The 15,132-nt window shown below is 36.1% G+C and overlaps 1 protein-coding gene across 1 annotated transcript in view; it reads right to left on the bottom strand.

The window, feature by feature from the left end:
* Positions 1-15,132, bottom strand: part of LOC102842142 (kinesin-like protein KIF20B-like) — an 84,618-nt gene that overhangs the window by 32,250 nt on the left and 37,236 nt on the right. The window contains 8 exon segments of the mRNA XM_006831444.1: positions 2,214-2,274; positions 4,408-4,527; positions 5,065-5,203; positions 5,581-6,796; positions 7,610-7,810; positions 8,987-9,035; positions 10,479-10,546; positions 12,560-12,788. Of these exon segments, the coding sequence (XP_006831507.1) occupies positions 2,214-2,274; positions 4,408-4,527; positions 5,065-5,203; positions 5,581-6,796; positions 7,610-7,810; positions 8,987-9,035; positions 10,479-10,546; positions 12,560-12,788 (2,083 nt within the window).

The raw sequence follows: 15,132 nt of genomic DNA, 5'->3' as shown, positions 1-15,132 counted from the left end.
GGTACAGTGACTCTGTGTATTCCTTCCATCTTCTCTTGATGCTTTCTGCATCATTCAATAATTTGCCCAGAGAATCCTTCAATAACGAAAGTCGAGGCTTGAATTTTTTCTTCAATTCCCCCAGCTTGAGAAACGCTGAGCATGTTCTTCTTTTTTGGTTTTCTGATTCCAGGTCTTTGCACATATTGTTGTAATATTTGGTTTTATCTTCTGGAGCTGATCTTTGAAATTTTCTGTTCAGCTCTTGGACCGCCTCATTTCTTCCATTTGGTTTGGCATCTCTACCCTGGAGAGCAAGTTTCAGTGTCTCTTCTGACATTCATTTCGATCTTATCCTTCTTTCTGGTCTTCTTAATGACTTTTTGCTTTCATGTATGATGTTCTTGATGTCATCCCACAACTCTTCTGGTCTTTGGTCTTTAGTGTTTAATGTATCAAATCTGTTCTTCAGATGATCCTCTGAATTCAGATGGTATATATTCAAGGTCATTATTCTGGCTCTTGTGGACTTGTTTTCATTTTCTTCAGCTTAAGTTTGAATTTGCATACAAGCAATTGATGGTCTTTTCCACAATCTTCCCCTGGCCTTGTTTTCACTAATGATATGGAGCTTTTCCATCATCTCTTTCCGCAGATATAGTCAATTTGATTTCTATGTATTCCATCTGGTGAGGTCCATATCGTGGTAATTTTAAAAATATCTCAAATGAAGAATATAATTTGAATATGATGTTCATATTTTAACACTTGACAGTTTAAATCTAAAGTATTAAATAATTTTAAAAACTATATAATTTACCCCCTTCCAAGACTAAGACTCGATGGGAATACATGTTGTGATTGGTGATCACACTCGTCACTGATAAGGGGAAGTGAGGAAGCCCTACAATGTTCAATAGACTTCTGTGAACCCAGGTGGAGACCTGGTTGGCCACCAGTGTGGCAAGACCTGGGGACTCTTGAGCCCAGAGTCAGTGGCATAGCCAAAGAGGACTAGAGTGGAGAGTGAAGCATCCAGCTGATAGGAAGAGAGAGCATATGCACAAGAACACCCACACTTGCAGATAATACCCACTTGACCTGGCTTCAAGAACTGGATGATCAGAGCTCAACCAGAAGAAAGAAGAGGGAAAAAAGAATAATCTCATACAATTTGATGAACTTGACCTACACCTATGGATGCAGTAGCTCAAAAGAGAGAACAAATCTTTACAACAGCAAGGATCGTTCCCACCCCCTCCATACACAGAGTAGATAGGGATGGACAACTTGGACACTGGCTACCCAAAATGGGGAGGCTACAAAGACAAAAAATGACTAGCTTACAAGCTTTCAAGAGGGAATCTAGATTCAGAGGGCGTGAAGGAAGGTAGACTCTCAACTTAGTAGTATCCAATCTGTCTAGGCGGGCCTGATGAAATGAAATTTGGATGGGTCTCTTGTGACACAATAGTGAAAAATTATTATCAGGACTGCTTGTGAAGGTTGCACATGTAAAGGTAGATGTTTTGTAGTAAGGAGGGAGTGATTAACTTTTCAGTTTAGGAGCAGAGGTCCCTAGGACCATCAAGGAAGAAGAATGGAGAGTGGGAACCTACCCAGAGAAGCAGTGATGCCTGAGATGGAGGCAGAGACGATGACGTGGAGAGATGGAACAGCTGGGGACTTTAGACACAGAGAGGGAGAGGGGCTGTGTGCGGATGACTGGGGGGCAGGCTTGCAGGGTATACCCTTCAGTTGGTTGATGATGCATGGAGGGGATTGTAACCATGGCAATGAAACGATATACGATAGGATGAATGTAAAACTAATGTTCTCCCATGTAAACTATCACATGATTCACAAGAAAACATTTTAAAAAAAACTCTATATAATTTATATTTAAATACCTTTTACCTGAGGAAAATTTTTCATATGATATCTACTTTGCAAATCTATTGTGTATGACTTTAACAGACTTTCATTTTTCACAAAATATTGGCCACTACCAAGAAATCAAAGCTGCTTTGACTAAACTATTTGTTGTTGGTTTGTTTTGCTAAGACTAAGCTTAATAAATTATTCATTAGAAACATGTTTTTCACTTTTGATAAAGATAGATCTTACGTGGCACCCACTTTATGCTAAAAATTTCAAAGAAAAAAAAAATAAAAAATTGTTATTGCAACTCTTTGCATTCATTTTAGTATTGGAAGTATAAGTTTGTTTCTGACCTTCGCACAGTTTCTTGTACTGTTGTAGTGTTTCTTCCATTCTCTGATTACTTAATTGTTCCTACAAAATAATAGAATATGCATTAAAAACAAATTTAGCATGAAATATACAGCAATTTTTAATTGTGGGACTTAAAACCAGGGCTTATAGTAAACCTGAAATCTGTCTCCTACATAGATTTCCAAGTTTCTTGCCCCTTGGAGAAAAGGGCCAAGTGAGAAACATAACAAGAAGTAAAACTTTATACTTTATACCTCAAGTCACTGTCCAAACAGTTTCCCTACTTAGCATTTTAACCACCAGACTGTCTTATACCAGGAAAAGGAGAACTAAGTAAAAAGGACAGTCTACTACATATTTGGAGTCCCTCGGTAATACAAACACTTAAGCATTTGACTGCTAACCTAAAGTTTGGCAGTTGAGTCTACCCAGCTGCACCCTGGTAGAAAAGCCAGGGTATTTACTTCCAAAAGTCAACCATAAAAAATTCTATGGAACACAGTTCTACTCATGGGGTTCCCATGAGTCAGAATCAACTCAGTGTCAACTGGCTGGTTTTTGGTGTGTACTATTATTTACTCCTGCTGTGACACTGTAAAATCAGCACTGGACTTCAAACTCCAAGGTCAGCAGTTCAAACCTACCAGCTGCTCCTCAAAAATCCCATACAGGGTTACTGTGAATCAGATGGCACTTAACAACAGCAATCCATTTACTATAGGAAGAACACGGAAAGTCATTTAAAAACAAAAAGAAGTTCCCGATCCAGTAAACTATAAATACAGAAAAACAGGAACCCTCCTTGCCCTCTTTCTTGAGCTGGGAGATAATAAAGAGAAAATTACAGAAGTCTTAAGAAGTAAGATTATGAGAAGTGGATTATCTTCCAGTTCTAGTTTCAGCCTGACAGAACCAACTTGACAGCACTTAACAATAACAGCACTATGGAAAAGTTTGAGATATTGTCAGAATTACCAAAATGTGACAGAATACACACATTTAGCACCTGCTGATGGAAAAACAGTGCTGATAGACTTGCTCAGGGATGTACAGGGATGCAAACCTTCAATTTTAAAAACATACAGTATCTGTGAAGTACAACGCAACAAGGAATGTTTGTACATGCTCAATGGGGCTTTGTCTGATGTTTTCTCACGATTAAACTGAGGGTATGGCTTTTTGGGGAAAACAGCATAGAAAAAGTGTGCCCTATCAAAATGCCTTATTCATAGTGTTGTAGACCAGGCTTCTCCACTGTATTATATTTTCCTTTCCATGTTTTTAAATTTTTGCTTTCTAGTTGTTAGAAGCATGTTACTATGGACTTATTTAAGAAATTTAGTTTCAGATTCCAGAAAAGTTCAGAACAGAGTTTTTTATAAACTACAACTTACACATTTAATTACCAAAAGCAAACTAAACTCCTTGCCATCAATTCTGACTCAACATCAACCCTATAGGACACAGAAGAACTGCCCCATAGGGTTTCCAAGGCTGTCATCTTTATGGACCATCTTTCTCTCATGGAATAACTGATAGGTTCAAACCACTGACCTAGCAGCCGAGCACTTACCCATTGAGTCACCAGAGTTCCCCACACTTTGTTGTTGCTCAGTGCTGAGGAGTCATTTCCAACTCAGCAACCCTGTATAGGGTTTCCAAGGAGCAGCTGGTAAATTTGAACTGCTGACCTTGCAGTTCAAATTAGACACTAAAATACAGCAGCAGATTTTATTTAAACAAATTTATATTATTTTGTTTATCTATTATGTATGTATATTTGTTATATTTATATCATGTATGTATACATATGTTATGTATGTTTATATTATGTTATGCATGTATGTATGCTATCTATGAAGTGAGGTGGCTCCATACAATACGCACTGGACTGCTAATCACAAGGTTCACGGTTCAAGCCTACCAGAGTTGCTCGTGGGAGAAAGATGAGGCTTTCTGCTCTCACCAAGATTTAAAGCCTTGAAAACTCAATACAGGGTCACTGTGAGTCAGAACTGATTTGACAGCACCTAAGGCGCTGTGGGTTAATGCACTAGACTGAAAAGCCGTTTGAATTTCAAGGTTGGCGGTTCAAGCTCACCAGCTGCTCCTCGGAAACCCTATACAGGATCGCGATGGATCAGAACCTACTCAACGGCACTTAACAACAGCAACAATAAACAAAACCATTACCCTGAGTTGTTGAATGGTTCGCTGTCTCATATCTATTTCCTGAGAACAGTGGTTTTTCTTCTTCTCTAATTCATTAATTTTAACCCTCAGTGATTTCTCTTCATCACGCATTGCACATACCTACAAAGTAATGTTAAAACAAAGTAATTACGCTTAAAAATATATATATATGAATTGCTTTCTGTTTAAAATATATGACCCTTCTTCAAAGATTCATATACTTTTAATGCTCATTAGAACAATTATAGATTCTATATACCACATGATCTACTTTCAAATAATCATAAAATGTCTTAATATTCTAGTGGAGAATGAATATGAAGATCATATTCTTCTTCTGACATTATTCTAAGTATCTCAGATTCTAAACGTGCTCTTGAGAAAGAGTCAGCATAATGCCTGTATGTAACAGCAAAATCTTTTATCATATCATGAGAAATCAAGTGATACTCTGGACGGGAAAAAAAAAAAACTGGCTCAAATTCCTAAGATTCATTGAATAATATGATCCAGTAGTTTAAGAAATACTTTTAAAATAACTGTCCTCATCATAAAAAAAATTTTAAAGTTGACAAATGATCTGTCAGAGAACTTAATATATGAGGAAAACAGCCTTCATGGTGTTAAATTCAGCACACAATTTTTCAAGCAACTTACCTCTTTCTGTACTTGTTCAATCTGCTTTTTGGCATCAGTCAGCTTCTCTTTCAGCTCAGTACAGTCTTCTTCTTTCCTGTCAATAGCATCTTTCAAAGTCTGGTTAAGAGCAACATTTGCAGATAGCTTCTCTTTCAACCTAAAGAACACAAATCAGATTTCTATAATGACGCACCTTTAACCAACTAGGATTAAACATGTAATCTAGTAACCATCATTACAAAATTACAGCTCTCAAATTTGTAATGTCCAAACTGGAGATTTCATGTGACTTTAAAAGCAAATCTTTGAATACGAGTTTGGCTTCCAAGAATTATCTGAAAGAATACGCTCTTTACTCATTGTGCATTTTCACATGCCCATTCAACATAGTAAGAATGCAACCAATGTCACTAAATTGTACAAGTAGAAACTGTTGAAATGGTTTATATTAGGCTGTGTTTACTTTCAATGAAAACCTCCCCCCTAAAATAGTAAAATGAATACTTTGCAATATTTTAATAACATTTAGCTTACTTTTCTGTTTCTTGTCTGTTGGCTTCATTTTCTTCTTCCTTTAGTTGAAGTGAGTGCTTCACATCTTGCAAAGAATTTGTTAATTGAATGATCTCTTCTTTCAGTCTGACTTCTCTTTCACTTAAATCTTTGGTGCTTTTCATCGAATCCTGAAGATTTGCTTGAAATTCCTCCAGATTTTTTTCTAGCTTAAGGATAACAGATTCCTTTTCCAAAATGTCTTGTTCTAACTTGACTGAGCAACTATTTTTGTCTTTCTGTGTCTCTAACACTGTTTCCAACTCCTGTATTTTCGCCTTATAACAAGCATTATCTTGTGTAAGCTCTGACAGCGCTCTCTTTCCTTCAGCCACGTGCTGCACTTCAACATGAAGACTATGCATTTTTTCTTGCAGTTCTTCCTTCAGCTGTTGTATAAGACTCTCTTTTTCTTTTAGTAGGTCATCTTTTTTATTTTCCTTCTCTTCTATTTTCAGTCTATCGTTTTCATCTTTATAGCCTTTCACTTCTGCCTGTAATTTTTCAACTTTTTGTTCCAGTTCCTGGATCTCATGGCTTTTTTTAGAGGAAGCCTTCACAATCTCTTTACATTCCTCCCAAATAGCTTCAATACTTGAGTGGAAAGAATTGTCCCTACTATGTTCCTGAATACAAGACTCTTTAGACTGTTGACTTACCAAACAATCGCTACCTTGTAGGTGCAACTGTGTATTCAGCAAATGGAGCTCCTGAGAACCATCTGAAACATCCTTGAAATTGAGTAAATCTATGTTTGAAATCTGAGAACCAGAATCAAACATTCGCAGTTCATCGATTTTAGCTTGCATGAATTTTATTTGTGAAACATTATTTGTGATGTTGCTTTTAGCAGTTTCTATCTCCCTTGACAACTTTATAATCTCTTCCTCTTGATCTTGATTTATACCTTTCTGTACATGTAACTCCGAAACTGTATTTTCATACTTTAACTGAATTTGTTGAACCTGTACACTTAAAGAAGGAATTTCCTGCTGCAAACTAAAAATCTGTTTATTTAATCCTGCTTTTTCTTCCTTTTCATTTGTAAGTTCACTCTCAACAATACATAAACGTGTTTTCAGTTCTTCATTAGTTTTTAATAACTTTTTTATGTCTTCCTCTTCTTTGGAAATGCTATATTGTATATCTTCACTTTTCTTTTGGTCTTCAAAGGAAGGAGGGCTAATATATGTGTATCCTTTAAAAGCAAGAAAATGGTTATTATTCTTACAAACCTTAACAACACTAAAAAATTAACACATGAGTCAATATTCAAACACATGCAATAGCAAACATAATGAAAAACAGAAATATGCTGTTATAGAAAAAGGAAAAAAAGATTAGGTTGCAAAGCATACGAAATAAATGAACTTACAGCACTGTGCCTGGGATAGTTAACATATTATTAGAACTTAGAAGATAGCACAAAAAAGGTGCAACTTTATGTATTTATAATTAAAACGTAATAAAACTTTGCCTTCTTCAAGTTCAAGGTCTAAATTTCTAGAATACGGACATTTCTACCTGCCCAGCTTACTCTTTAGGTTGTTACTGTGATTCTAATGAGTTAATGTATAATATGCCAAAGCACTTAGTAAATGACATGTTGTTGTTAAGTGCAGTCCAATTAGTTCCAACTCATAATGACCCTGTATAGCGTTCTGAGAGCAGTTGGTGAGCTTGAACCACCAACATTGCAGTCTAGTAGATCAAAATGTTACATTTTAATAATTATAAGCAGAGATTTGAAATGAACAATTATAGGCATGCAAAAGAAATAAGTGATAAAGCATGATATCTAAGAACATCTATTAAGGTAATAGGCAGCTATAAATATGCCTATCTTCTGTCAGTTTAAAACACTAGCATAAAAATTAGTATTAGGTGACATTTAGATTTTCTCATGTTTTTTTCTTAGACAGGCAAATTTCCTCCTATTTGAAAGTTTTCTGTTTACAGCTTTAGGAGCTAACTTTATTAAAAGCCTCCAGCTGACAGCTAAAGTAAGTACCTTTCTTTGCTGGTGGTTCATCTGGTTGAGTAAGTTCATTTTCATTTGATCTTTTTCTTTCTGAGGAAGTTTTACTCTTGCTGTCTTTAAAGCCTTCAACTATTTCATCAGAAGTCAATTTATTATTTATTATTAAAGACGGTGTATCAGTCTTGTCCTGGCACAAAATTGTGAAATTCATATATAAGAAAGCTACAATCACTGCAAAAGCTACATATATTTTCAATCAATAATGTGGCAAATTTTTCATTATTTGTTGAAACATTTACTAGGTTATTTCTTAAAATAATAGATGGCTCTGGGAAATTTTTTTTAAAAATTAATTTGTACACTCACAAAGGGGGATGACAACACCTGTTCTGTGAAGCACAGTTAAGCCTCTAGCTTCACACTGATACCTAAAAATAAACCCACCCTCTACTTCCTGAGGGGACAGATGGTGAGACGAAAGTTAACTTGAGAATAACTAGAGAACCCTAAGAACATTTACCCAGCAGTCATTCAAAATGTGACTTCAAAAGAAATCACCATCAACTGAAAAAAATTATCTTGTTTCTTATACTTAAAACCTTGAACTCCCAAACTAGAAACCCAAAAATTCATTATTCTGTTTTTTAAACAAATCCTCTTAAAGAAAAAGTTTAACTTTAGTTTCTAGTCTCTCTATATAAATATGTACATATATATTTACATATATATATTCAAAAACATAGTCTACATAACAACTTAAAGTCAAACATTAAAGTTTTACTTTTTTAACGTAAAAAAACATACTTCTCTAAAAGACTAACAGAAAGAATGAAATGCAGCTTTATTTAGAAAAACAGTGAAACTATATTTAACTCTGCAAGTCTAAAAAAAGAATTAAGAGAAAGTATCTTTTAAAGGGAAAATTTTATTAAATTTCTGAAATACTGGAAACAATCCATTTTCTGGGGAAAAGTAATATAATAAAAAAAAATCTTACATCCTAAAATTGGAAAATTTGGCTCCTTTGTATTATCTACAGGAGGTATAGAAAAAATGATTTTTTAAGTCATAAAGTAATGGGGTAAACACAAAAAGCAAGGTGCTGATCCTACTTATATACAAACAAGCACCCTCATGGAATCTGGCTTCTTTGTTTGTTGGTTTAGGGGCACACTTTCATGGGCCATCCCAGTCACTGGCCGAATAATGTGTTTAGAGCTTCTGTTCTAACTGAGAATGCAAATATAAAGCTGGATTTTTAAGTAAGTTTTCCATATTGTTGTTGTTAAATGTTGTCAAGTTGGTTCTAACTCATAGCAATCCTGTACAGGGTTCCCAAGGTGCAGCTGGTGGGTCTGAACCACCAACCATGAAGGAAGCAATCCACTGCTTATTCTATAATGTCACACTTATTTTTTTGCTCAGTTATTCCTATCAACTCTTGAACTGCCTGATTCTATATAACTCCTTTTTTTGGACAAAAGAAAAGCAGCAATGTTAGAAAATATATTTTGGTGTAACTATAATGTAAATAAAATGCTTGTTAATTTTGTGAAATTTTAAAAGTAAAAACAGTCAACTGCAACACACCATACATAGCATAATCTTATTTTTATTTTTTAAAAATAAAAACATCATGTTCATAAATTAATACAAAGGAGAAGCAATAATGCATATTGGGCAAGAAAAAGCAAGAATCCATTTGGTCTTGCTTTGAAAATCTCCATTTTCTTGCTGTTTAGCCCTGGGTGATGTACTTAATATCTCTTAAATATATATATATTAATATTATCTTTGTCATAAAATTGTTTTGAGACTTAAATGAAAAATATGTGTAAAGCACTTTAAAGAATTTCTTGCATAAAGTATTTACAAATAAAATTATCTGCAAAATGATTGGCTAGAAGAATTACCAATTACTTGGATTTGCTTTTGCCTTTTTAAAATTTAGTATGAAGCTTATAGGGACTTCTGATTTGCATATGTCAATAACAAAATTCATAACTAGTATCTATTATTTTATAACTAAAAATAACTAAGGAAAAGATTAAGAATTTTTCAAATACTGTCAACTCTTCAGCTAAGCATATTATTCTAGTGAATTCTTTAAATCCTGGATACCAGATACCAAGAAGTCCTGGTGTGGCACTGCAGGATAAGTACTAGACTGCTAACCACAAGGTCAGTGGCTCAAGCCTACCAGCCACTCCTCGTATATCCTATACAGCGTTGCTATGAGTGGGAAATGACTCGATGGAGCTTAACAACAACAGATATCAAGATGTTGAATTATTTATATATGATCATAGCTTAAAATAAACTCAAGTTTTGGTCAATAAATGTAAGCTAAATTAAGAATACACAAGCCACCAGAGAAGGACAAGAAAGTAATATGCTAAGAGCTCTAAATTCACTTCACCTCCTTGTATACTTGTAATTTTCTCTTTAGATCTGTACAAGTCATCCTCAGGAAATAAGACTTTGTTTCTATGCCTTAGACACAACCCAGATTTTAAAACACTCAGAAACGTGTCACAAATAAACACGATTTAAATTGTACATCTAATCAATAGCATATACCTAATAAAGAGATATGTATATGCTGATGTAAAATTATCTGCACAATATTTTCAAGAGAAGAAGTCAAATAATATCATTTGTTTAAATGTTTCAAAAGGTATTTTATATGGGTGAGAGAGTGGTCTATCTATGCCTAAAACATTTCTGGAAAGATTCAAACTACAGTTTGACACTACTAAAAAGGTATGGGGAGATGAAAGGACTTATACTTTTCAATTAATCACATTTCCTTTTCTTTATTTAAAATATACTCAGGTTTAATTCATGCTCCTCCCCTTTCATTTACTTAAGCTCTTTATCAAGATAAAATAAATAAAACTCAAAGTAGTACCTTATTAGATTTCTCAAGTTCTTGAACCAATAATGAAGTTAAGTTAATTTCTGATTCTGAAAAAAATACAGAACAAATTAATATTGAAAATTATTGATGTTTTTTAAGTGCTGTATAGGGCTTCCCAAGCGCTGGTAGGTGTCAACCGCTGACCTCGTGGTTCAATACGACCTTGCAGTCCAGTGTTTATCCCACAGCCCTTATACTATAGCACCACTTCCGTACTCCAACAGCAGCCAGCAATGTATCATGGAACATAAATCGCTACAATAACATTTTAACTAAAGCTATCTTCTTGCTGAAAGGAGATTTTGGCCAGTATTTAATATGCATAGCACGGAAGCAGTTCGAAACTACCAGCCGCTCCGCGGGAGAAAGAGGAGGCTTTCAGCTCCCATAAAGACTTACAGCCTCGGAAACCCTAGGGTCGCTATGGGTCAGAACCGACTCGACGGCACATAACAACAACAACAACCAAAAAAGTAATGTTCCACAAAAAAACACTATCAAATGGCCTTTCCAAGCTCTAAATAGTAAAGAACTACCAGCATAATGAAAGGAGCTCTGGTGACATAGTGGTTACGATAACCTCAAGGTCAGCAGTTCGAAATTACCAGCTGTCCCACGGGAGAAAGATGAGGCTTTCTGCTCACGTAAAGATTTACAGCCTCAAAAACCCAGTACAGGGTCACTATGAATCAGAACCGACTCCATGGCACATAACCACCACCACCAAACCCTACAGGTTCATGATGAATCGGAACCGACTCTGCGGCACACTACCAACACCACCAGCACAATGACAGGGAAGAGAGAGCCAGGTCTTTCTCGGCTTCTTCATAAAGTTAGAAGCAGCAACCTGTAACACCTTATGTAGGAAAAATAGATTTTTCCACTAACTTTTTGAAGTCCCCTAATGTGGCACTGTGAGTTAATGCCCCAGACTGCAAAGCCGTTTGAACTGCAAAGTCGGCGGTTTAAGCTCACCAGCTGCTCCTCGGAAATCCTAAACAGAGTCGCTATGGGACACTGAACAATACACATCCTGAAGACCTGCTGTGGCACATTAGGATAAGCACTGAACTGCTAACCACAAGGTCAGCGGTTCAAACCCACCAGCTGCTCCTCAGAAACACTATACAGGGTCACTATAAGTCAGAACCAACTCATTGGCAAACAAATAATACACAACTTACACACATGCACACATTCCACAGATTCTATAGGATTTCTTAATTTCCTGATAAAGATAACTGTTATATTATTACTGAAGTAATGAGGGAAAAATACTTAATACTAAGTTAATGAATTCATAAATGATAAAATATTAAATATGTAATCTAGATCAAAGAATTTTCTGGACACTGTGGTAAATAAGCTACATAAGTATCATAGACTTACAAATTTAACTGTTTATGTGTTTATAATATCTAAATATTTTCAATAGTATCATATGCATGTGAAAGCTGGACAATGAATAAGGAAGACCTAGAAGACCTGATGGAGTCCTGGTGTACCACTGTGGGTTAATGTCCTGGACTGCATAATCGGTATGAACTGTAAGGTCGGGGGTTCAAGCTCACCAGTTACTCCTCAGAAACCCTATACAGGGTCGCTATGGGTTGGAACCGACTCTACGGCACTTGACAACAACAACAGAAGAATAGATCCATTTGAGTTATGGTGTTGGAGGAGAACATTGAGAATACTATGGCCTGCTAGAAGAACAAACAAATCTGTGATGGAAAAAATACAATGAAACTGCTCCTTAGAAGCCAGGATGGTCAGACTTCATCTCTCATACTTCAAGCTTATTATCAGGAGGAACCATTCTCTGGAGAAGGACATCATGCTTAGTAAAGTAGAGGGCCACCGAAAAAGAAAAAGAACCCCCAACGAGTTGGATTGGCACAGTGGCAGCAGCAATGGGCTGAAGCATAGCAACACTTGTGAGGCTGGCATAGGGCCAGAAGTATTCTGTTCTGTTGGGCATAAGATCTCCGTGAGTCAGTTCCAACCAGATAGCACCAGGAACAAATATCTAAATATGGGAAATATCATTTACTTACCATTTTCTCTCTTTTTTAACTTTTCTTGGGCTTTGATTAAGTCTTCTTTTGTCTTAGCTAATTCAGCTTTAACTTGGTTAAACTTTAGTTCTAAACAAGCAATAGCTTCCTGGGGGTCAGCAAGAGATGCAATATATAAGTGAGCAATTTCAGCCTGTTTTTTAATACCAGTGACATCATCTTGAAGAGAATCAATAATGTCTTCAATTCCTACATAATTACGTGCTCCCTAAAAACAGCAAAAACCATATGCCTAATGTTAACAATGGCTTTCACTCTTCGTTCGCTGCCACATCATTTATACAGGTTTGAAAACAGCCAAAAAGTCAGAACTTAAAATTTTTAAAAATTACATAAAAGAACATCCAAATACAAAAAGGCTGTGTTCCATTATTCCTTTTTTGTTTGTATGTAGCAGGAAGCATATTTTCCCATAAAAACAATACCATAAATCGAATATAACATTACAGAATAATTAGTATAGGCTCAATTACAGAATGAGTTTTAAGAGGTTTAGGTATAAAAACACAAGAAACCACCAATTTCACAACTCAGTCAAGGTCTCAAACAGCATCAGGGACACATAATGATATTTTGATAGAAACAGCAACAACCATATGTCTAATGTTAACAACTAACACTAACTATGCTAAGCTCCTGGAGTTAGTGTATTTTTTAAACTCTGCTCCATTGCAGGCAGAGTGGCAGCATGAAAATAGTGTACAGAAAGGGCAATATTTGGGAAACAGGAGGAAATGCCCAGAAAGGGTATTCCTTTTCATATACAAAGGGGTTTCAAAAAGTTCACAGAAAATAGAATTAAAAGATAATGTTTTAAGTCCCCAGATAAACAAAGTACTGCTTTTAAGAAGAACAAATTTGAAGGCCTCTGACTCCCTGATTTCAAAATTTACTGCATGGTCAAAACAGCCTGGTACTGGTACAATGAAAGACACATAGACCAATGGAACAGAACTGAGAATCCAAAAATTAACCCATTCACAAACAGCCAACTGATCTTTGGCAAAGGGCCAAAGTACCTTGAATGGGGAGAAAATAGTCTCTTCAACAGATGGTGTTGGCAAAACTGGAACTCGATATGCAAAAGAATGAAACAAGACCTTTTATGTCACACCATATACAAAAACCAACTTAGCATGGATTAAAGATATAAACATAAATCCCAGAAGTATAAAATTCATCAATGAAAAATTGAGACAAATTTAAGGGCACACATAGACTATCAAACATTGCAGGAAGTGCACAAACAACAAAGCAAAATAGATGATTTGGACATACTAAAAATCAGAAACTTTTGTGTATCAAAATATTTCACCAAAAGAGTAAAAAGGGAGCACACAGAATGGGAAAAAAATGTTTTGCAACGGCATATCAGACAAGAGACTAATCTCTAAAATCTGTAAGAAACTACAACACCTCTACAAAAAAAAGAAAAAGAAGCCAATTAAAAAATGGGTACAAGACATGAACAGACACTTCATCAAGGAAGACATTCAGGCAGTCAACAAACATATGAAGAAATGTTCACGATCACTAGCCATTAGAGCGATGCAAATCAAAACAACAATGAGATATCATCTCACAACAGCAATAACAGCAAAGTTCAAAAAAGCAGAGGACAATAAATGCTGGCGAGGATGTGGAGAAACTGAGACCCTCCTACATCGCTGGTGGAAATGTAAAATTGTTGAACCACTCTGGAAAATGGTATGGCTCTTCCTCAGAAACTTGGAAATAGAAATACCTTATGATCCAGCAATTTCTCTACTTGGTATATATCCACCAGAAATATGAAGTAGAACACGAGTAGATGTATGCACACCATACTTCTTGAAAGAAAGACCAGAAGGAAAAACAAAAACAAAAATGGCAGACTGTCTGGCTATCACAAGAACAAGCAAGTTGTTTGCCTGGCAGCCATCAAGGCAAGCAATCAAGTCCCTACAGGACAAACCCCCTTCCAAGACTGAAATTCAAAGGGAACACACAAGCAGGCATGCAAGCTCGCTGGTAACTGCATTGGTCTAGTGGAAACAGGGGAAAGGCTGAGTTCAACCATGTTCCATAGACTCCTCTTGACCTTGAGATGAGAGAGAGAAGAAGAAGGTCTGGTTAGTCCAAAGTTTGGGGAGACTTGGAAACTCCTGAGGCCATGGACACTGACCTAGCCACTAGGAGCTAGAGCTTTGAGTGAAGTGTCCAGCTGATATTAAGTAAGGGGAGGCATGCAAGGACACCCAAACTTATATATATAACATATTTGACCTAGTTTAGAGGGTCTGATGATCAGAACTGGACTAGGAAAGTTCAAGAAGTTTGATACAGGAAGCAAGTGTAAATTGCTACAATTTGATGAACTTTACCTATATACTTATGGATGCAGTAATGCAGTAGTTCAAAATGCCAATGGAGAGGGAAGGACCATGCAAATGACACGTTGGCTACCTAAATTGGGGGGGGGGGGGGGAGCATCTATAAAAGCATGAAGTGGCTGGCTTACAAGTTTTCAAGAGGCAGTGTAGTTTCAGAGTGAGCAGGGCAAGATAGAATCC

This window comes from Chrysochloris asiatica, unplaced genomic scaffold, assembly GCF_000296735.1.
Source record: "Chrysochloris asiatica unplaced genomic scaffold, ChrAsi1.0 scaffold00003, whole genome shotgun sequence".
NCBI classification, from domain to species: Eukaryota; Metazoa; Chordata; class Mammalia; order Afrosoricida; family Chrysochloridae; genus Chrysochloris; species Chrysochloris asiatica.
Note: the sequence above shows the minus strand (reverse complement) of the source record. Positions and strands in the feature narration are given on the sequence as shown.